Source organism: Thermothelomyces heterothallicus (genome assembly GCF_042370625.1).
Source record: "Thermothelomyces heterothallicus CBS 202.75 unplaced genomic scaffold P884_scaffold_4, whole genome shotgun sequence".
Classification (NCBI taxonomy): Eukaryota; Fungi; Ascomycota; class Sordariomycetes; order Sordariales; family Chaetomiaceae; genus Thermothelomyces; species Thermothelomyces heterothallicus.
The window spans coordinates 629,797-650,670 of record NW_027192565.1 but is presented as its reverse complement, the minus strand read 5'-3'; the positions used below and the strand labels follow the sequence as shown (position 1 = coordinate 650,670).

The window sequence follows — 20,874 nt, the reverse complement described above, 5'->3', positions numbered from 1 at the left end:
CGGTTGTGAAAGCCACTTTACCACGGTAGGGACACTACAGCACTGCTCTAGCAGCACGACTTGCTATTGCTACAGAGCACGCACCGCCTACCCTGCAGGTATGGTGTACTACGTCTAACCACTGCGTAAAATTAAACACGTGCAGAATACACAGATGCGTACAAAAGAACCGAGAGAGTCGAGGAGCATAACAATGTGAAATTCGGCAAAAACATTCCTGGTCAGCATCTCCAAGCGAAATCAATATGCATGTGCATCCGAGCGAGCCTCCATTCAAGAGGTGACCAAACGTGTTCAATGGGGTTCAAATCAGGGCTGTGTGCGGGCCAATCAATCCATGCGGCGATGCGCATAGCAAAGTTGTCTTCTACTCCGTACAAGAAGAATAATAACGAGCACAAACAATCTTCTCAAAATAGACTTACAATGCCGAGCGCGTAATTTCCGTGTCCAATGCATCATCACCCTCAGGATTCCAGCTTTGCTCCTCCCAGCCAACCAATCCCTGACTGACCGACCGATGCGACTGCCGATGATGCTATGTTTCGCGGAATGATTTCAAAACAAAGAGAACCCCGGACAAGAAACAATGCCTATATTTCTCTTCCTCCCCCCCCCCAAACCCCATCATATAACCATGCCATAAGTAAAGAAGAAGAAAAAAAAGTTCCGAAATCAAACCATGTCTCATCTTCATCGTTCATTCAAACTCAGCCCCGCGGCAGTACGTGCGCAAACAAGACACTGCTCAAGCAGAGACCGGGTCGACCGCTACGGCTCTGCTAGCCGCAGCAAACACCTCCTCAGCGGTGTGTTTGACAATGCCGCCCGTCACGGGCAAGTTGGTGCACTTCTCAAGGTAAAGGTCGACTTCGCGCGCAGCCTGGCGACCCTCGTTGATGCCCCTGAAAGAATCTCTCCGTCAGCATCCAATCCAAGTGCTTCTTCGCTACGTCCATGCCGGGGTGCCGTGAACGGTATCACTTACCAAACAATCAGCGACTGGCCCCTGCGGCAATCGCCCGCGGCAAAGATGCCATCAACGTTCGTGGCGTACTTGCCCGGCGCCGTCTTGACGTTCTTGCGCGCGTCCTTCTCGATCTCGTCGCCCAGCACTCTGCCCTCGGGGCCGACGAAACCCATGGACAGGAGCACAAGATCGGCCGGGAAGAACTGGTGCGAGCCCTCGATCTTCTTCATCTCCCAGCCGCCCGAGGCCGACTTGGTCCATTCGACGCGCACCGTGTTGATACCCTTGACTCTGCCGTTGCCGTCGTCCACGAATTCTTCCGACATGATGCAGTACTCGCGCGGGTCCTTGCCCATGTGCTGGCGAACCTCCGTGTGCCCGTAGTCGACACGGTAGATGCGCGGCCACTGCGGCCACGGGTTGTCGCGCGCGCGCTCCGGCGGCGGCTGCGGGAGCAGTTCGAAGTTGATGACCGACTTGGCGCCGTGCCGCACCGACGTACCAATGCAGTCGTTGCCTGTGTCACCGCCACCGATGACCACGACGTGCTTGTCCTTGGCCGAGATGTACGCGCCATCCGCGAGCTCCGAGTCGAGGAGCGACTTGGTGTTCTTGTGCAGGAACTCCATGGCGAAGTGGATGCCCTCGAGGTTGCGGCCCGGAATCGGGAGATCGCGCGCGACGGTGGCGCCCGTCGCGATGATGACCGCGTCGTTGGATGCCTTGAGATCCATGAGCTTGATGTCCTCGCCGATGGTAACACCCGTCTTGAAAATGACACCCTCGGCCGCCATAAAGTCGGTGCGCCTCTTGACGATGCGCTTGTCGAGCTTCATGTTGGGAATGCCGTACATCAGCAGGCCGCCTGGCCGGTCGGCGCGCTCGTAGACGGTGACGGTGTGACCCGCCTTGTTGAGCTGGTCGGCCGCCGCGAGACCGGCGGGACCAGACCCGATGATGGCAACCTTCTTGCCCGTGCGCACCTTGGGTGGGTTCGGCACCATCCAGCCCATCTCAAAGCCACGGTCAATGATGGCACACTCGATCGATTTGATGCCGACCGGGTCCTCATTGATGCCGAGAACGCACGCGCCCTCGCAGGGAGCAGGGCAGACGCGGCCGGTGAACTCGGGGAAGTTGTTGGTCATGAGGAGGCGATCCAAGGCGTCGCGCCACTGGTTCTGGAACACCAGTTCGTTCCACTTGGGAATGATGTTGGAGATGGGGCACCCGGTGTCTGACTGGCAGAAGGGGACACCGCAGTCCATGCAACGAGCGGACTGGTACTTGAGCTCGTCCTCGTTCAGTCTCTGCGACAGCTCGGCCCAGTCCTTAGTCCGCGTCTTCGGGTTGCGGTACTTCTCCGACCGGCGATGGTACTTCATGAAGCCGCGAGTCTTGTCCAGGACGAGTGCCTTCTTCTTGTCAGCCGCGTCGTCCCTCACGCTCTCCTCGATATCCTGGAGCTTGGCTGCTCTCTCCTTCTTCTCCTCTTTCTTGGGCGTGACAGTGGGGAGAACCGGGAGGTTGTACTGGGCGCGCTTGGCCTCGGCCGCTTTGGCCGCCTCCTCCTCGAGGACGCGCTTGTAGTCGATGGGGAGGACCTTGACGAAGCGCTTGAGGGCCTGGGTGAAGTCAACCAGGATGCGGGCTGCGAGTTCCGAGCCCGTGTAGTGGTGGTGATCCTCGATGAGGCCGCGAACAAAGGCAATTTCCTCGGGGTCTTCGATCTTGCCAGCCTCAACCATCTCCGTGTTGAGTTTGGAGAGGAAGTCCTTTTGGACGTCGAGAACATATGCGATACCACCAGACATACCGGCAGCGAAGTTGCGGCCAGTGCTGCCGAGGATGACGACGCGACCGCCCGTCATGTACTCGCACCCGTGGTCGCCAACACCCTCAACAACCGCCGTGGCACCCGAGTTACGGACGGCGAACCGTTCCGCAGCAACGCCACGGAAGAAGCAAGTGCCAGAGGTGGCACCATACAAGCAGACGTTGCCAACCAGGATGTTCTCCTCGGACTTGAAGACGGAGGACCGCGGCGGGTAGATGATCAAACGACCTCCGGACAAGCCCTTGCCGACGTAGTCATTCGCGTCACCCTCCAGTTCGAGCGTGACACCGGGGGCCAAGAATGCGCCGAACGACTGACCGGCAGAACCCTTGATGTTGACATGGACAGTGTCCATGGGCAGCCCATTCTCTCCGTACCGCTTGGAAATCTGGTAAGACAGGGACGTGCCCATGGCGCGGTCGGTGTTGACAATGTCGCACTCGATGCGGGAGGGAAGGCCCTTGTCGAGCGTCAACTCCGCTTCGGAGATCAGCTTGTTGTCCAGGCGGACATAGAGGCGGTGATCCTGCTTCCGAACATTGAAGGTCGCGACTCCCGGCCGCAGCTTGTGGGCGGGAGTGAGGATGAGCGAGAGGTCAATGTTGGCTGTCTTCTTGCTCCTGATATCGTCGCGGACCTTGAGAACCTCGGCGTGGCCAATCATCTCGTTGACTGTCCGGAAACCGAGCTTGGCCATGATGGCACGAAGCTCGTTGGCCACATAGTAGAAGAAGTTGATGACGTGCTCGGGCGTGCCGGTGAACTTCTTGCGGAGCTCCGGGTCCTGGGTGGCAATGCCGACAGGGCAGGTGTTCTGAATCTCAAAAGTCAGCTTCACATTCCCGAGAGCGCGAAAGAGGGCACCCGAAAATAGCTTACCAAGTGACACTTGCGCATCATGATGCAGCCCATGGCAATCAGGGGGGCCGTCGCGAAGCCCCACTCCTCAGCACCGAGCAGACAGGCGATAGCTACATCGCGACCGGTCCGCAGCTGGCCGTCGGTCTGAACGACGACACGGCCACGGAGATCATTCAGCACCAGGGTCTGGTGCGTTTCGGCCAATCCCAACTCCCATGGCAGACCGGCGTACTTGATGCCCGTCCAGCGGGAGGCACCGGTACCACCATCGTGGCCAGAGATGAGGATGTGATCCGCCTTGGCCTTGGCGACACCAGACGCGACGATGCCGACACCGCTCTCCGAAACCAGCTTCACCGACACGCGCGACCGAGGGCTGGAGCACTTGAGGTCATAGATAAGCTGCTTCAGGTCCTCAATCGAATAGATATCGTGGTGCGGCGGCGGGGAGATCAGACCGACGCCGGGTGTCGAGTGGCGGGTCCGCGCAATTGACTTTGACACCTTGTGGCCGGGAAGCTCGCCACCTTCGCCCGGCTTAGCGCCCTGTGCCATTTTGATCTGCAGCTCGTCGGAGTCGGCGAGGTAAGCAGACGTCACGCCAAAGCGTCCGGAAGCGACCTGCTTGATAGCCGAGCGCATGGTGTCGCCGTTCTCCAGCCGCTGAGAACGCTCTGCGTCCTCGCCACCCTCGCCGGTGTTTGACTTGCCGCCGAGCCGGTTCATGGCGACGGCAAGGGTGGAGTGAGATTCCATCGAGATGGAGCCATACGACATGGCGCCGGTGCAGAAACGCCGGACGATCTCGGTCCACGGCTCAACCTGGTCGATCGGAATGGGCGTGCACTCCTCGAACTTGAAGTCGAGCATGCCGCGGAGCGTGCAGGACTTGATCTGCTCATACTCCGACCTGGAGTAAGCCTCGTACGACTTGTCGTTCTTGGTACGGACCGCATCTTGCAAGTTGGCGATGGAGATCGGATCGTTGATGTGCGCCTCACCCCCGTCACGCCAGTGGTATTCGCCGGACTCGGGAAGGGCCGACACGGAGACCGTCGGGCGCGAAGGGAAGCCACGTTCATGGAAGCGGAACGCGTCCTCGGCAATGAGCTCGAACGTGACCCCCTTGATCCGGGATGCGGTGCCGCGGAAGCAGCGGTCGACGACGGTGTCATCGACACCGAGGGCCTCAAAGATTTGGGCGCCCTTGTAGCTCGCGAGAGTTGAGATACCCATCTTGCTCATGACCTTGAGGATACCGCCGTCGCACGAATGCTTGTAGTTCCGGATAAGCGCCTCGTCCGAGAGGTTCTTCTTGATCAACTTTTCGCGATTGAGCTTCAGGATGCACTCCATGGCCAGGTAAGGGTTGATAGCGTCCACACCATAGCCGAGCAAGACACACATGTGGTGCACTTCGCGGGCCTCGGCGGTCTCGACGACGAGCGCAACCATGGAACGCCACTTGTTGGAGACGAGGTGATGGTGAACCATGCCGGAGGCAAGAAGAGCGGAGACCGCGACCCGGTCTTTGGACGTGTTCCGATCAGACAGGACAATGATGCGGTCTCGTGCCTCAATGGCCGCGGTGGCCTCGTTGCAGATGTAGTCGAGGTGCTTGATGTAACCCTGAACACCCTCGGCCTTCGGGAACGTGATGTCGATGGTCTTGACGGTCCATTCCGGGTAGAGAGCGGACATGTTCTTCAAGGCGTTGAACTCCTCAATGGACAGGATGGGGCTCTCGAGGAGCAGCCGGCCGCATTGGGATGGATCCATCTCGAGGAGATTGCCCTGAGGACCGACATAGCAATCCAGCGACATGACAATCGACTCGCGGATTGGGTCGATGGGCGGGTTCGTGACTTGCGCGAACAGCTGTCGGAAGTATTCGTAGAGCAGCTTGGGGGCGTCCGACAGGCATGCCAGAGGAGCATCGTTGCCCATAGAGCCAAGGGCCTCCTTCTCGTCCGACGCCATGGGGGCAAGAAGAAGGCTAACCTGCTCAAAAGTGTAGCCGAAAGCATGAAGCAAGGGATCCTCCTGTACCTTCTTGTCATCAAGCTTCGGGCCCAGGGCGTCGGCTTTGATTTCGGACACCTTGTTGACAACCGCAGGCATCGTGATCAGATTCTCATCGAGCCACTTCCTAAAGTCGCAACGGGACGAGACAGCGGCCTTCAACTCGCTGTCATCAATGATGCGTCCTGCTTTGGTGTCCACGAGAAGCATGCGGCCGGGCTGGAGGCGACCCTTCTGCACGATCCGCTCAGGATCGACAGGAATGGTGCCGACCTCCGAAGCGCAAATGATGCGGTCATCGTCCATGACATAGAAGCGGCATGGCCGGAGACCGTTGCGGTCCAGATTGGCACCACAGAAACGACCATCGGCGAAGGTGAAGAGAGCGGGGCCATCCCATGGCTCCATCTGGCAGGCAGCCCATTCGTAGAACGCGGCCTTCTTGGGATCCATCAGTGCATTGCCCTGCCAAGCTTCAGGCACCATCAGCATGACGGCTTCGGGGAGAGAGAGCACCCCGTTGATGGTCAGAAGCTCGAGCACGTTGTCGAAGGCAGCGGAGTCGGAGCCGCCGTCCTCGACGATGGGATAGAGCAGCTCCAGCTCGTCACCGAAGACGTCGGACTGCATGACTCCTTCACGTGCGCGCATCCAGTTCTTGTTCCCGCGGAGAGTGTTGATCTCACCTGATTAATGAGACCGTTAGCATTCCTACGACTTCTCGCTCCGGGTCCGATTTACTGCTTACCATTGTGAGCCGCCCACCGCAGGGGCTGGGCACGGTCCCAGGAAGGGAACGTGTTGGTAGAGAAGCGGGAGTGCACGAGGGCGAAATGAGCCTCATAATCGGCATTCACCAAATCATGGTAGTATTGGTACACCTGAATCGGCGCCAGCTGCCCCTTGTAGACAATGTTCTTGTTGGAAAGGGAGCAGATGTAGAACCAGTTCTGAAGCCCGACAGTATGAGTAGCCCGCTTCCGGAGGACATAGAGCTGCCTCTCGAAGAGCCTCTCATCAAACTTCTCCGGGTCTGTCGTCTCTGGGGCGTTGCCTGTGCCGTATGCGGACCGCAACACGACAAAAGGTTGGAGGATGATGGGCTCGCGGGAGGCAGCAGCGGGACCAAGGAGAGTAGAATCCACGGGAGGCTCTCGCCATCCCAGGACTCTCAGGCCCAAGGACTCGGCAATATCTTCCAATTGCCGCTTCGACTCGTGCAACGTCTCCTGATCCGGCTTGAAGAACAAGTTCCCCACAGCGTACTGGCCCAGAGGGGGAAGCTTGATTCCCTGTTCTCGCTCAAAGTTCTTGATGAAGAACTTGTGAGGAATGGACGTCATAACACCCGCACCGTCGCCATCTCGTGCATCGGACCCCACCGCACCGCGATGGGTCATGTTGCAGAGGAGGTTCCGTGCTGCGAACGTTAGCTTTCCGGCCGCCCGCCTGGGAGAAGGTGAAGAAGCCTACCATCGCTGACAATCTTGTGGCTAGGCTTGCCCTTGATATGACTTTTGACGAGTTAGCGGGGAAGGCCTTGACGAGCGGGTGAACCAAGCACGTACCAGGCAAAGCCTACTCCGCAAGCATCCTTCTCGAGAGACGGGTCATACAACCCCCTGGCTACCAGTGAGTGGACGTGCCATCAAGAAGGGATCTGTGCAGGTGTGACACATACTGCTTCACCGGTAGGGCACCGGCCCAAGAGTCGTTGTTCTCTGTTTGATACTCATAGGGGTGATACTGCTCCGCCTCCGCATCAAGGTGTACTTGTCGGTCATCAAAATCCTCAGTGACCTTGATGACACCCATGCTAGGCAAAGCTCTTCGATGGATGCCCGCACAAGTAACTTATGGGAACGCTCGGCTGGCTTTGACTGCTGTGGCCCAAGTCCGTACAGACAAAGTGATGTCGAGGCCGGTGAAACGACGGAAGAATCTAGACAAGGTTAGGAAAAGATTAGCGCAAGCAGCTCATATAACTGAGAATTAGACAATGTTTAACATGTTGCGGTCCAATGCTAGACGGGATGACGTCGAGTCCCATGGCCCAGAACAGCGGTGACCTCGTGTGGTCCCCCCCCCCTCCTTAACCCGGCTACGCAAGCAAACGCATGTGGGGAGGAGCCACGCTTCCTCTGTCTCGAGATAGAAGAAGACGGAACTCGGTGAAGCAGCGCCAGATCGGAGGACACGACACGGCGGCAAGGCTAAATCCCCAACTGCCGAAGATCTTGTGGAAAACGGGGCGGCGACAGGGCCCGTCACGCCTTGGCGAACCTCGGTTCAAGGGGCGTTGATTGACGCCTTTGCCAGCGGTCAACCCTCCTCGAAGGGCATTCTGAGGGACAACCGGTTTGCAGCCAATTACCGCAAAGGGTATGGTTGCAGGGATCCCAGTGCTGCAGTATCGCCGGTGTTGTATTGGCTCGCCTGCCACCCACTCTGCTCACGGCTCCCGATAGCTTTGCGGCTCACGTCTAAGCTGTGATGCAATGGCAAGCGATTGCAGCCAGTCAATTCTCGAGCGTGCCCACTCGACACCCCCAAATCGACGCGGGATGACGACAGAGGGTCTCGGTGCCTTATCGTGCAACGCGGGAACGAAGAAGCATCGCCGATAGGACGCCGGACCCATATCGGATTCGACAGAGAAGCCCCAACGTGCCAATGTCGGTATGAATAGCCCGCAGGTATTTGCCGCTGGAGTACGACACGATGCTTCTGGCAGCCGAGAGAACTCGAGCGTGGAGGGGCGCGAGGGAGGGGCGGCCTGAGCCAAGAGATCGGCGGGGAAGCGGACCCCCCACCTGAATGGAACCTTTGGGTCTCGAACACATGCTAATTCAGCATGTTTCGGGGAACACCAAGCGGAACGCTCATTGTGTGGTTGAACCCAAGCGCCCGAATGTTTGTCCCGTGCTTCTTCTGGCGCGACCGCGGATTGCATATCGAACGGCACCATGGACCGTTCATGTTGTCCTCTCTCGCGAAATTGCTCGTAGTACGTAATTTCTCCAGGCCGAGTGGCACGCTAGCGTAGGATAAGCAGGATCCTGCTGACCCCTCGCTCCAAGCGGTTGGGCGACGGGTCGGCCAAATCCCACTTGTCGATGTGTCTCGTGCCTCAGAACCATTTGGGTCGAGCGCGTTGGGTTTCTGGGAAGGAGGGACCGGGCCATTGGGACATGCCGAATCGCAGTTTGCTGTCTGCTAGGCGGGGGGAAGGACGGTGTTACTTGTGAAGCGGATGTCGACACTCACCTCTTGACCTGATTTTTTACTGTCGAATGAAGTCGGTTGCACACTCTTGAACTACGCCAGACCCGGGGACGAGCGCGAGGCCGATGCCGGATGTGCGAGGCGGAGGAAATGAAAGGAAAGAAGGGGGGGGAAAGGGAGGCCGCAGCTGGGGAGGAGTGGCGAGTCGACTTTTTAACCTGCGATGCTCTGGCAGCTGACGCAAGACCCTGGCGAGCGGGAAGATGCCCAGAAGATCTGCTGTTGGCATGTGTGGATCGGTATGGGCTGGGCTATGCGGCCGAACCGGAGTGACTCGGTACAACTTGGTCTGGGTAAACAGCTCCGACCGAATCGCAAGAAACGTTGTAAGAGTATTTGCTGAAGCACATGCGTTGGATGGCAAATGGCAGCCCACGCGAATATGGTGGGGGTGCGCCGTGGACCCCGGTCTGCTCCGAGCGGTAGATTAGTATTCATTCAGTACAACTCTGTACGAATGAAACAAAAGCACACCGGCAGGTGAGTCTCCAATGAACAATCCCGGCCATTGTCCCCTCCGATGGCTCATGGCTGAACTAGGTACCTCATTGCTCTGATACGACTTCCTAAAGCTCAGGGCCTATTCATGGAATTGCTTGCAGCCCTTTCGTGGGGTGGGCTGCAGATGGAAATGCGGCGAGTCCTCAAAATGTCCACCTTCCCGCCCGCTTCTCGAGCCGTGAAATGGATGTATGTATCGTATTTGTCAACAATTTAACCTTTTTAAGGAAATCTGGATGAGGAAGACGGGCAACTACATAGTAGATGGAATCACTTGGGTAGTAGTGAGCTTCCAATACCTCTTTGAAGTTTCTTTTCCTCTCCCCGTTCTACCTGGGGCCTTCATTCCTAGTGTTCCCATCCTTTTGTGCTTTCTTTCCCTTCTTGTCGCCACACTCCCTTTTTTTTCGCGTACAGTTCAAGGCAGAAAATGAGTGTCCACTTGTAGCACTAACAGTCAACAATGTCCGAGTTGAACTCGATCAACACCATCAAATTTAAAGGTTTCACGCTATACCACATTCATTTTGCCGTCGTTCATCCATGGCACTGTACAAATTTTCCTCGAGCTGCAGCTAAGCACAAGGTTCCCAGCTTACCTGATTGCATTAGGCGACAACCTATTCTGTCAAATACGCTAAATCCATCAGAGCAACGTTGTCGCGTTCTTGAGCCTGGTTGTCCTGGCTCTGCGAACGTACAATCTACCCCACACTAAGCTGCAACCCCTCGTACAGAAATGGTTAGCGTGAGATCCAAGCATCGGACGCAGCATGCACAGCACGTTTGAGATCCCTGCTGCATTACCGGGGTTCAGAAGTTGGAGTCAACCTCCGCGGCCCTGTGCCCAATCAGACGGATTGGCTTTTTAAGTCAAGCAGCCGATGTCGCCAGTCGCAAGAAGAGTCCGCTGTGTCACCTACTCTGTCGGACGAGGCGTCCTTCAAGTGAGATACGCATTTTTTTTTGCATGCTTTTCAGAACAAGACGGACAACTAGAAGACATTATCAGTTGGTTTACGAGGTAAAATATGCGTCGGTGTACCTCCGTATGCCCAACCTTATAAAGCTACCAGTAGGTGACAATTGTGTACATGACTTGAGTACTAGACGTTGCCCACAGGGGGAGTGTTCCGAAATCCGGCCCTTTTTTGTGTGGCCTTTCTGGCGGATCTCGCCTTGGCGCATCAGAGGCGCTTCGTCTCTCCGTCTTGGCCTGGAGCCTCCCGACTTGTTAACGGCTACTAGGATGGGTATTAAAGAGGGAAAGGCGATGAGGTCAAGCACGCGGGATGGATCTGTGCCCTTTGCCGCCCTACTGTGGGCGCGACGTCGAAAGCGTGTTGTCAAAAGAATTATTCAATCCGCGAGACGGTACCAGCCAATCACATGATTCGTAATTCTCCCCTTATCTTGCTCGCTTATCAGCGCCAAGCAGTGGAAGCATGGGGTGGCGGCTGTGTGGGGACGGTTCGCCTTAGTGTAGTGCGGTGGACGCACAGACTACGGAGCCAAGAGTCTGGCGTTCTCTGCGCAGAAACCGAGGAACAAGCAGCCGGGCGAAGAAGAGGTGGGGTACACTACCCTGGTCCAGAGGAGTGCTGTGACAGAACCCTGGTGCCGGAACATGCAAGCTACCCAAAACCAGAGGTGCCTTTTTTTTGGGATTTTGAAGGGGAACGAATTTCAATTGACCTGATTGGCGTACACCGGACGTCATATCGAAAAGAACTTCTGCCTCTGTCCTCATTACATGCCATCGAGCTTTATACGTGTGATGGGCTGCGAGCACGACTTCTTTTCTTCACCACCTCGGGCAAAACTTACCTACCTAACGTATGCATCCACCTCGTGGGGGGTTCTTTCATGGGTGGTCTGTATGAATACATCTTCCCGCTGCCTGGCATGAAACGCCCCGAACCCCACCTCCCCGAAAGTTGGATGGCAACATGTCGTCTGTGCAATTATCACCAGTAACACTCGTCAGCAATCCCCAAGCGTCTCATCGCATCGACCGGTATCGGCGGCGCCTCGGTGCTCATTGGTGCTGGGGGCATGGAACAGACTACTGGCCAGCTCGTAGCGAAGATCATGGCGCTCTCGGCTGTTCAGCCAAGCCCACAATAACGTTAGCCCAGAGTCAAAAAAAATTTCCCCGGAGCTGCTGACAATTAAGATGCAGCGGAAACGCCACGGTAGGTTAACTAACTAGTTATTCTCGGGCGATGGCGTTGGAAGCTGGCCAGCGCAATCGGCGCCGTCCAGGCTCGCATCGTATTTGTGGGTTAAAGCTGCTTCCGAAAACTCCCGAACATCCATGGGTCCTGGGCTAGCGTGGGTGGGCACGAAAACTGCCTCCTTGCATTCCGCGCATGTCTCAGCACAGAACTGACAGATTGACGGCCGGGGACGGCCGGGTTATGGGGGAAGTCGGGGTAAGGTAATCTGTAGACGCGGGAACGGCTTCGACTTGTGTGACAGGAACTGCATTTCCAATTCACGTTACCTCACAAGAACTCAAAACGCTCTCCTGGTAACCCATTTAAAAGTTGTTCACCCCTGGAGACCAGAAGCGGAAGGGACGGGAGTGAGGGCAGCGAACGCCAAGGGGGTAGGCATTGGGATATCCAACTTCCTCGGCCGTCAATTGGATAAACACCCAGTTTGTAAAACATATTTGTCCGCTGGTTCGCTATCCGGTCCATTGCCCCAATGCAAGCCCCAATCGGTGTGGCATAGCGTTTTCGCGTGTCTGCTTGGAAGGGTTCTGCGTGTAACTGCCGCTCCTTCAAAGTTGGCAAAAGGTCCCCTCCCGCGGGGGGCATGTACTTACTGTATGTACAATACATCTTCACCCACACAACGCCTATCATAGCAAGTTATTTTCACGGCTTCATGCATTAGTAGTGCTGTCCGAATTACATTACTATTCAGGGCATCGGACCCTGGCTCAGCCTGGCCATGAAAATTGGAGAATGTGGAGGCCCCTGCTTGGCGGCTGGGAACATTGAAGCCGCATCGTGCACGGACCGTATCGCAGCAGGCGCATTGTGGGGAGCTTGAGCTTCTGTGGGCGCGCGCACGCGGTGGCGATGGTGGGATGCCGAAACAACGTTGCGGCAACCGCGTTCTTGACTCCGCGAGTACGGCTCGACGGAAAGCATTGCAGACGCGCAGGCCAGCAGAAATCACGGAAGGTGATGGCCGCCCGCTCTGAGCCGCTGCTTCTCGCCAAAATTGCAATGTCTTTTTAATTTACTAGTAACCGATCATCTGCCATTACTACAACACCTTGGCAGCGATTCGAAGTACGGAATACTGCCAACCTCCGGCAGACCTCTCCTCGGGTCATTGTTCCACATGCCGGCCACAGTTGCAACTATGTTCACTACGCTCCCAGAGTTCCTTCCGCGAGACGTAAGCGCCTCACGCAATCTCTTCCTGGCTCGATGCCCGCCCCTCCAATTCAGAACGAATCTCCGGGACCAACGCTAATACTGCCAAAAAATTTAAATAAAAAAAACAGTCACACTCCCTCTGGTATACCTCCCGCCGTAACCCCTCCTCCCCCTACGCCCTTGACGCATCGCAGGGCGCAACCGACCACGGCCTCGCCCCGACGACCACAACCCCCGGCAATGCCAACCCGACCCAGAACACGCCGGCCCCGACGAACCCCGCTGCGGCGGCGGCCGGGTCGCGGCACGCCAACGGCGGCGCCCACTCGGCCAGCGCCGCCGCCCAGATCATCGAGCGCTCGACGCTCGGCCGGCTGCAGGCCGAGGAGCAGCTGATGGAGCGCCGCCGCACCGCCGTGGCCAACCTGGGCAGCACCTGGCTGAAGCCGGTCGGGGTGTCCAAGACGCTGTTCCAGATGCGCGAGGAGCAGCGCGAGGCCGAAGAGCACGCCGAGGCGCTGCGCCGCGAGATGCTCGCGCAGGAGCTGGCGGATGCGGAGGCCGAGGCTGCCGCGGCGGCGGCGGCGGCGGCGGCTGGCATGGATGGGGATGATATGATGGTGGAAGAGGGGGAAGAGGGTGACCTGGATGGCGGGAGGGATCTGGATGCTGATATCCCGGATGAGGATGCTGGGATGGGGTTTGGATATGACGGAGGTAGTGATGACGAGGACAGCAGTGAAGAGGGCGAAGAGGAGGTCGAGGAGGAGGAGGAGGAGGAGGAGGAAGAAGAAGAAGAAGGGGACGGGGGGAGGAATGAAGAGGAGCTTAGTGAAGACGAGCTGGAGCGGAGGCGGGAGATTACACGTATCCGCGCCACGGAGGCGCGCATGCGCGAGATCAGGGAGCAGAGCGACTACCTGCAAAGACAGTCCGACAGCATCTTTGATTTCGATGAGGAGCCGGTCGAGGAGGAGCGAAGCCAGATGTTGGAGGAAGAAGACCTTGTTCGCGGGGCCGCGTACCAACAGTCGGGTACTCAGGCACAGCTACCGAGGCAAGTGCCGCACGACATGGACATGGACGCGGATCTGGACGACGACATCCCCGTGGCAGAGAGCGGCGGCTATGAGCACACCGACTCGGACGCCTCACTGGATAGTGACGATGAGGCCCATGATCTCAGTTACGCCCGCAGTTCACAGATTCTCCACGGCAGGAGCAGCCTTCGGAGGAGTGGCGGAGCGCCGAGGTCGAGCCTCGATATCAGCGGGCTCTTGTCGAGGGACGGGAGCAGCATAATGGGAAGCAGTCCGTATATACGGAGGGGTAATTACTAGCTAAGGGTAATGGAGGAAATGGAGGGTTTATATCGGTTTACGGGGAGAGCATGATACCAGCATTGGTTGGGCGTTCGGAATGGGGTCTTGTGGTTTTAGTCCTATTAGAACAAGACTTGCGAAAAAGAAAAAGACACAATCCATGTTCTTCATTACAAAATCTCTAAGTCATAAATCAACCCCGTCATGATCACCATAAGAGCCTATGACACACCACCGACTTAGTAGACTTACCCCAGAGAAACCGAGCCCAAGACAGCCATGTTTCCCCAACTCCGAGCGCCAACGCAAGCCAGCCTCCTCGGCGCAGAAAAGGACCAAAAGGAAGTTACCCAAGGCCCATTTCAGTCAAAGGAACGCCTATCCCCCCCCCCCCCCCCACCCGGCCGGGGATCAAAACAGCCAGACATAGATAAACAAGAAGATGACGGCCGCGAAGAAAGCGAGCCACGCCTTCCAGCCGACGCCCGTCCGTTCCGCCATGACAAGCATCCTGTTCATGGTCCTGCCCACCCGCAGTCGCGTCTGGTCGAAGCCCTCGTTCATCTTTTCCGCCAGGGCCGACGAGTCGCGGATCTCATCGCCAATCGCTATTGTCATCTGTATATCGCGCAAAGCTGTCAGCTTTCCTCTCCGTTCCCCCGTGCAGTGTCCCGTCGAGCGCGTGAGACTGAGACTGACATCCTTCAGCAGCTTGACCTTGCCCATGATGCCCTCCACCTGCTGATCGTTCTGGCTCTCGAGCTCATTGAGCACGGCGTCGCTATATTGGCCCCTACGGCGCTCCCAACACAAATTCCAATGGTCAGCTCCAAACCACCACGCACGCAGAAGGAGGTAAAAGGATGCGAAGGAGTAAGGAGTAAGAAAGGCAGGAGACGACGTACTTGCGATTAGGCGTGGCCGGCCGATAGCCTCCGCCCCCGGGTACGCCCAGATGGCTGCTCCCGCTCGCGCCGATCCCGGTCGAGCCGCTGGGCTGGTACCCGCCATATCCGTACCCGTTGCCGCCGTAGTATTGCTGCTGTTGTAGTTGCCGGCTCGGGCTGGCGCTGACTGGCCTGCTTGCCGAACCGCCGGTGTAACCTTTGAACAAGTCGCTGCGCGAGTCGCGCTGATGGAGGGAGGACGAGGCGAATCTGAAAGACGAAATGGGCTGGTTAGCCGCGCCATCTAATCGTTGAGATGGATGATGCGAGTGCTAAAGGGGTTTGGGACGTGCTGGTCGTGGCTGTTGGATTGAGAGAAGGCAATATGCATGGCTCCCGTCGTGCGGATGAGGATCGCGCGGGGAAGCACGTCGGGTATCAATAGTCGTGCATATCCCGTGCAAGAGAAATCCGGTTGGCGTTGGCGTTGGCGTTGTCGTTACGCGGAGTCGTCGTTCTCGTCCCATGGGATGCGATGCGTAGTGACGCTATCGGGATAGGGGGACTGCGACCACTGGAACTTACCGAGAAGCCATGTCGAGCGCTGGTGTTGTATGTAGCAGAAAGAAGGCAGCTAGTTGTTTTTACTTGTCGGATATGATCTTTCCATGGCGCTCTGGTGGGATATCCGTTTGGCGACAATGAGGTGTAGCCGAGAAGATTGTGGTTCTGTGGTGATGGCGAACAGGTCACTAACTAGTCCAGTTGGAGGTCGCGCCTTTGTCCCACCGCCTGGACTGGCCAAGCTTTTAGTTCCAAGTGTCAAGATTTTGGGGCGTGCAGATTGGTCAATTAAGGACAAGCTCACGCAGGGCCAAGGCAACGCAGTCTGTACGGATGTAGTTGCGCAAATCTGCACCTTGATGATTGCCCAATCCGATTAAATCAGCGAGCGCACCCCCTGACCGCAATTGGGCTTTGGTTTGCCGTTCAGGGCTTGGAGCTCGAGCTTGGATGTGTGGCCCCGCCAAAACAAGCTCCTGTGTACATCGTTACTGCGTTTGTATTTCGTACACTGGCATACAACATCTTACGTGCATACCTCATTACAGAATTTGAGGATAGCCTCTCGAGTGCTCGGGTGCACGAGTGGCACTGTCACAGACTAGGGTGCCATGTCTTTTGTGTTCGGCATCTATCGTCGACGGGGCGCAAAGAGAAAAAAGTACGAAGCACGGCAGGATGGAGCATTAAGCAAAGAACTAGGCTGTGAGCACTCGTAACGTGCATGTGCCTCTACCGTCGATAATTCTACCGAAACCGCATAACATATATCCGTAAATGCAACCAAGTTCGTGGTGAGCGAACACTGGCGAGCAAAGAACCATGACTCGCCGCCGCTGTCTCTGGGTGAAGAGCTCGACCGCAGCTAATTTTCTCCCTCCACCAAACCAGTTGAATCACAATCTATCCAGCATGGGAATGATAAGGCAGATCCATTCATAACTTCATATCCCATTCATCATCATCTTAAGCACTCAAAGTGACATCGACGTTCTCGGGCGGGGAATCCTAGTCCTCGTCCATCTTCCCATCATCAGCGACGAAGTCCTCGTCGTCCTCCTCATCCTCGTCATCCTCCGGGGGATTCTCCGCGGCAGCCTTGGCGAAGTCAATCACTTTGCCGCGAGTACGGCGGCCAATGACGTTGTCGAGGTCAATCTCCTCCAGATTGTCCTCGTCAGCTGTAGTTTGGTTAGTCGCGCGCAACACAGTGACTTTGTCAAAGAGTAGATGCCATACCAGGCTCAGGCTCAGCCTCCTATGTCAGCTTTGGTTAGCGACCAAGTGTTTTTGTGACAGCGCGCGGAAGACTCACCTCATCGTCATCGTCATCGTCGTCATCGTCCTCAACCATGGAAGTATCCTGCTCGGGCTCCTCAGTGGCAGGAGCCTTGCCCTTGCCCTTGGAATCCGTGGCAGGCGCGGCACCGTTCTCAGGGCTGGTGACGCCAGTGGTTTCGTCCGAGCCGTTCTGGGTGCTCATGTTCGCGATTGGTGTAGTTTTGCGGATGTTAATCCTGATCGATTGATTAAAAACGAAAACGCGACACCGAGATTTTGGATGGTCGCAAGGGTGGGGTTGAATTTGGTCTAGGAGGCAGGAGAGAATCAAGGAAAGTGAGTGTTGATGGAACAGCAGGGTCAAGCAGGTTCACTTGTAAGGCGAGCGTCCTGAAAAGGTGGCCCACAGGCATGGATGGATCGCAGGAGTTGTGAACTTGGAAATGTGGGGTCAAATCTGGTTCGGCCCGTAACCATTGGCAACCAGCTGACGCTCCGAGGACCGCATGCTGAAAATGAGACTGCCAAGCAACGCCGCTACGCGTTGCGCCTGAGGGCAAGAATCCAGGAACGGGGAGCTGGTGAGAAGGACAGAGCGCACCTTGAACAACACTAAAGAACTTTGCAAAACCCCGTCTACCTGAGAGGGGCGAATCACCGAGGACTGAGGCAGAGACACCCTACCTGAAGCATACCATACACACATATTACACGGCGAAAAAAAAAAAAAAACAATTTTGCAAGTTGCCAAAACACCAAAACGCAACCCAAGTCTATTATTATTTCTGATCGCCCCCTCCGGTAAGGGATAGCAACACTCCGATGGCCAACACCCACCAGTACCTGCACACACCGTGTTAGTACAAACGTGATCCACGCCCAGCAGGACTGCAGGCAGCCTGATCGAGGCGAGCACGACAGGTAACTCACTTTTGAAGAAACGTCTTCTCCTCCCCTTGGCCAACCTTCCTGCCCTCGGGGCTCAGCACGACCGGCTTCCCCAACACGGGCTGCTTCCCCGCCGCCGTCCTCACGACCACCGCCTGCGGACCGAAGTCCCTCGTCACGCCGGCGTCGATCGCCACACCGCGGCAGGTCACGCCCAGGTAGCGGCCCTCGGCGTCGACGCTCAGCACAAAATGCGGCGCGTAGCCCTTGGCGAAGTTGGCCGCCGACGCGACCGACGTGGACGACACCCACGCGTGCGAGAAAGGGTCGTAGATGCCGATGCGGACCAGGTTTGTGGAATCGTCGTCGGGAAGCTCTGGGGCCGAATAGGAGAGGACTTCGGATGCGATAGGACTGCCGTCTTCTCCCGTCGCTGAACGTGGGAAGCTGTCGGGGATGGCGAGCTCGGCGAGGAGGGCGGGGGGTGTGGTAGGGCTGCTTAGGCGCTGGATAAAGACCGCTGCTGTATGCGTTGATTCACCATCGCTGGCGAGCGCAAGAGTTACCGCACCGGTCAGGATGGAGGTCAAGAGTACCGGGAGCTTCATCCTCGTTATGACAGCAAGTTGGACGGCACGAATTGGGGGTGTGAGGCGACCTGGTTGTCGGAGCTCCAGGCGATTGGAGTTCACAGATGATTGGCAAAGGCAAGGTTGGGTAACATGCTGGGTCTTGGCATCGAGACCCACCCGTTAACTAAACGCACTGACACTGGAGGTTGATGCTACCCGAGGTGGGGCCCAACTCCTGCAGAGAGGATAGCATATTACGCAGTACCGAGCAGAATATCCCACCAACCTTGGAGGAACTGGATCGAGAAGGGCTACTGTTGACCCAGAGAATTGCACATCGGCGATCAGAAAGCGCATTTCTTCATCCTCAGCTGGATTTCCCGGAAACCTAAGCGTCATTACAGCAAAATCGCCACCGTTCAAGTGGTCGTCGTGTCGCTATATGATATGGCCGTGAACCAGTTTCTTTTCAGTATGGATGAGTTGGTGATGATGATGTGTGGGAAGAACCTGCACGGCATGTGGACGTATGCCGTCGTAGTCTCTCAGTTAGAACCTCTCTCTGTACAGATTCGATTCTATACTTGTACTCCGACAAGGATATGCACATGCTGCCGCTTGCAATGCCAAGGACTTCGGTCAAGACCGCAGCTCCAGAGTAAATCCAACCAAACTCCTTCTAGGTGGGTGCCTCGCTGTCAAAACGCATTGGTAATCCATTCCCGTGGCTTCCGCCATCGGGCTGCTAACAAAACCTTGCAACCACTGAGCACAACTTCATCACGCGCCTTCCGGTGATGAAGAACTCCCGCTCATCCCTATTGGTCATACCTGCTGCTCCCCGACTGTCCCACCGGCAGCGACCGCCCCTTGATCTTCCTCGGCGGTACCATCGTCCTCGAGTTCGTCGCTGTCTTCCAAGGAGTCACTGTCGTTGGCATCCCCGCTCTCTTCGCTCCCCTCAAGGACGTATCCGGGGCATCGTTCGATAAGTCCTGTATAATATGCGACCAGAACCTCCGGGTTCGGCACAATCTTCCAGTCCACCCTGTGCAGGAACTCAAGTTCCAGCAGCTTAAGCTCCGCGACCTTTACTCCCCCAACTCTGGCATACGTGGAGTTGTTCCAGAACGCGTCTGAAAGACCCTTGGCCGCGACGGTGGCGGCGGTGATAAGGAACCGGTGCACGGTAAGTGTGTTGATGGTGAAATCGGGATATAGCGCGCAGAGGCGATCAATGTAGTAAACCATGGACAGTAGGAGGGGCGGGGTGAGTGTGGCGTGCTTCGCGAGGCGGTGAAGGTAATCTAGCACTGATATTCCCGGGGCAGTCCTAAAGATAGCCTGATCAGTTGCCGCTGCTCGGTCTGCGTGCTAGACTGGAATGGGGAACAAAGTCCAAGGAGCGTACCGGGAATGGAATCTGGTTAGGTGCCCTGATCTGAGGGCAAGCGTATCGTTCGTCTCGATAAGTTCTCCCAGCATATGCGCAATCAGGACTACAATATCTTCGACGGGACAGAGCTCATATCGTAGCGGCAGGACCTTTGGAGGCGCCGTGTCGGGCTTTGCCCGCTTGGCCTCTTTTGAGGGGTTTTGCGACGGTTCGGATGCGGACGTCCTTATGCTAGCCGGCTCCTGCGAAATTCTTCGCTTAGACGGGGAGGTTGGAAGGGTCGGTGCCTTGGTGCGTTGCTTCGCACCGGAAGGCAATTCCTTTTTGATCTTCGCTGGCGGCTGCCCAGCGACGGCGGACCCCTCTTCGGGGGCGGCCATTGTTTTCTGGGATGTGGATGGATCGTGGTTGTCTGTGGTCGGTGGTGCCCGCGGAAGCAATGCGCCGGCGGCGTAGTTCATGGACTCCATCGACGAGTACTGAGTCGCGGCGTCCACGGCCACATGTCGCTTCGGCTGCGAGGCCGCGGGCGCGACTATTGTGGAAGCGGGAGAGCTAGACGGCCGGCGAGGTTTGGCAACGGCCGGGGCCCGGGGACAAGAGTATCGAGGCGAGGGCGCAGGGGCATAGTGGAAGCCGTGAAAATTGCTTCGAGGAGATGCATTGGCCGGGCTCGTTGTGGGAACGGGTGACCGCGCCAACATCGTCCCAACCTCAGTCCTCCTGCGGAGAGCGCGCAGAGTAACCAAGAAGACGGTGTGGTGCGGCAAGCGAAGCTGGGGATGGTGGGGCAGCAACCGAAATCGCCCCCACTAAAACCCACGGTGCAAGAGACGAGAACTTCGGGTTCCCCACAATGGGAAGAAGTGCTAGTCATACATATGTCGGGTATGTACTTTACGCCCAACTACAATATCCGATTCGCATTAGCTGGCATGCATGCTCGGTGTCTTGAATCAGCAGACGCTGACCCCAAGCGCACAACCGCAAAAGTACAGCAATCGTGCTTTTGCTCAACTCTTGGAATCCGGAACCATAGCAGTGTTGCGGCCTGATATGCGGCACAGCAGGTTTGCTCGGCCGAGGAGAC

The 20,874-nt window shown here is 56.9% G+C and overlaps 5 protein-coding genes across 5 annotated transcripts; 1 reads left to right on the top strand and 4 right to left on the bottom strand.

Moving 5' to 3' along the window:
- Positions 1-748: 748 nt before the first annotated feature.
- P884DRAFT_193352 (uncharacterized protein) lies at positions 749-7,505 on the bottom strand (the record flags this gene model as incomplete). Its single annotated transcript, XM_069437749.1, has 7 exons — positions 749-905; positions 989-3,621; positions 3,687-6,376; positions 6,439-7,110; positions 7,164-7,204; positions 7,259-7,312; positions 7,372-7,505. The coding sequence occupies 7 exons, from the start codon at positions 7,503-7,505 to the stop codon at positions 749-751; spliced, it is 6,381 nt and encodes a 2,126-aa protein (XP_069300057.1).
- Positions 7,506-12,597: 5,092 nt separating this feature from the next.
- P884DRAFT_318709 (Apc15p protein-domain-containing protein) lies at positions 12,598-14,298 on the top strand. The gene is made up of 3 exons (XM_069445343.1): positions 12,598-12,893; positions 13,003-13,494; positions 13,630-14,298. Exons 1-3 carry the CDS (start codon positions 12,837-12,839, stop codon positions 14,212-14,214), a joined length of 1,134 nt encoding a protein of 377 aa, XP_069300056.1. The 5' UTR covers positions 12,598-12,836; the 3' UTR covers positions 14,215-14,298.
- A 295-nt stretch (positions 14,299-14,593) lies between these two features.
- On the bottom strand, positions 14,594-15,917 carry P884DRAFT_256145 (uncharacterized protein). Its single transcript, XM_069441044.1, has 4 exons — positions 15,669-15,917; positions 15,102-15,353; positions 14,896-14,989; positions 14,594-14,814 (listed from the first exon to the last, which is right to left on the bottom strand). Exons 1-4 carry the CDS (start codon positions 15,677-15,679, stop codon positions 14,608-14,610), a joined length of 564 nt encoding a protein of 187 aa, XP_069300055.1. The 5' UTR covers positions 15,680-15,917; the 3' UTR covers positions 14,594-14,607.
- Positions 15,918-16,655: 738 nt separating this feature from the next.
- P884DRAFT_275471 (histone chaperone domain CHZ-domain-containing protein) lies at positions 16,656-18,424 on the bottom strand (the record flags this gene model as incomplete). The annotated part of the gene is made up of 5 exons (XM_069442845.1): positions 16,656-16,828; positions 16,887-16,905; positions 16,963-17,164; positions 17,745-17,771; positions 17,859-18,424. The coding sequence occupies 5 exons, from the start codon at positions 18,422-18,424 to the stop codon at positions 16,656-16,658; spliced, it is 987 nt and encodes a 328-aa protein (XP_069300054.1).
- Positions 18,425-19,213: 789 nt separating this feature from the next.
- On the bottom strand, positions 19,214-20,488 carry P884DRAFT_297480 (cyclin-domain-containing protein; the record flags this gene model as incomplete). Its single annotated transcript, XM_069444521.1, has 2 exons — positions 19,214-19,721; positions 19,800-20,488. 2 exons carry the CDS (start codon positions 20,486-20,488, stop codon positions 19,214-19,216), a joined length of 1,197 nt encoding a protein of 398 aa, XP_069300053.1.
- Positions 20,489-20,874: the final 386 nt, after the last annotated feature.

Excerpts from the sequence above, each read along its gene's own strand:
- P884DRAFT_318709 (XM_069445343.1), top strand. The coding sequence starts at position 12,837 with ATGCCGGCCACAGTTGCAACTATGTTCACTACGCTCCCAGAGTTCCTT. Across the intron at positions 12,894-13,002 it reads CAGAGTTCCTTCCGCGAGAC|TCACACTCCCTCTGGTATAC; the intron begins GTAAGCGCCTCA and ends TAAAAAAAACAG. Across the intron at positions 13,495-13,629 it reads TGGATGGGGATGATATGATG|GAGGTCGAGGAGGAGGAGGA; the intron begins GTGGAAGAGGGG and ends GAGGGCGAAGAG.
- P884DRAFT_256145 (XM_069441044.1), bottom strand. Across the intron at positions 14,990-15,101 it reads CCGGCCACGCCTAATCGCAA|GGGCCAATATAGCGACGCCG; the intron begins GTACGTCGTCTC and ends GGAGCGCCGTAG. Across the intron at positions 14,815-14,895 it reads AGGTCAAGCTGCTGAAGGAT|ATGACAATAGCGATTGGCGA; the intron begins GTCAGTCTCAGT and ends CGCGATATACAG.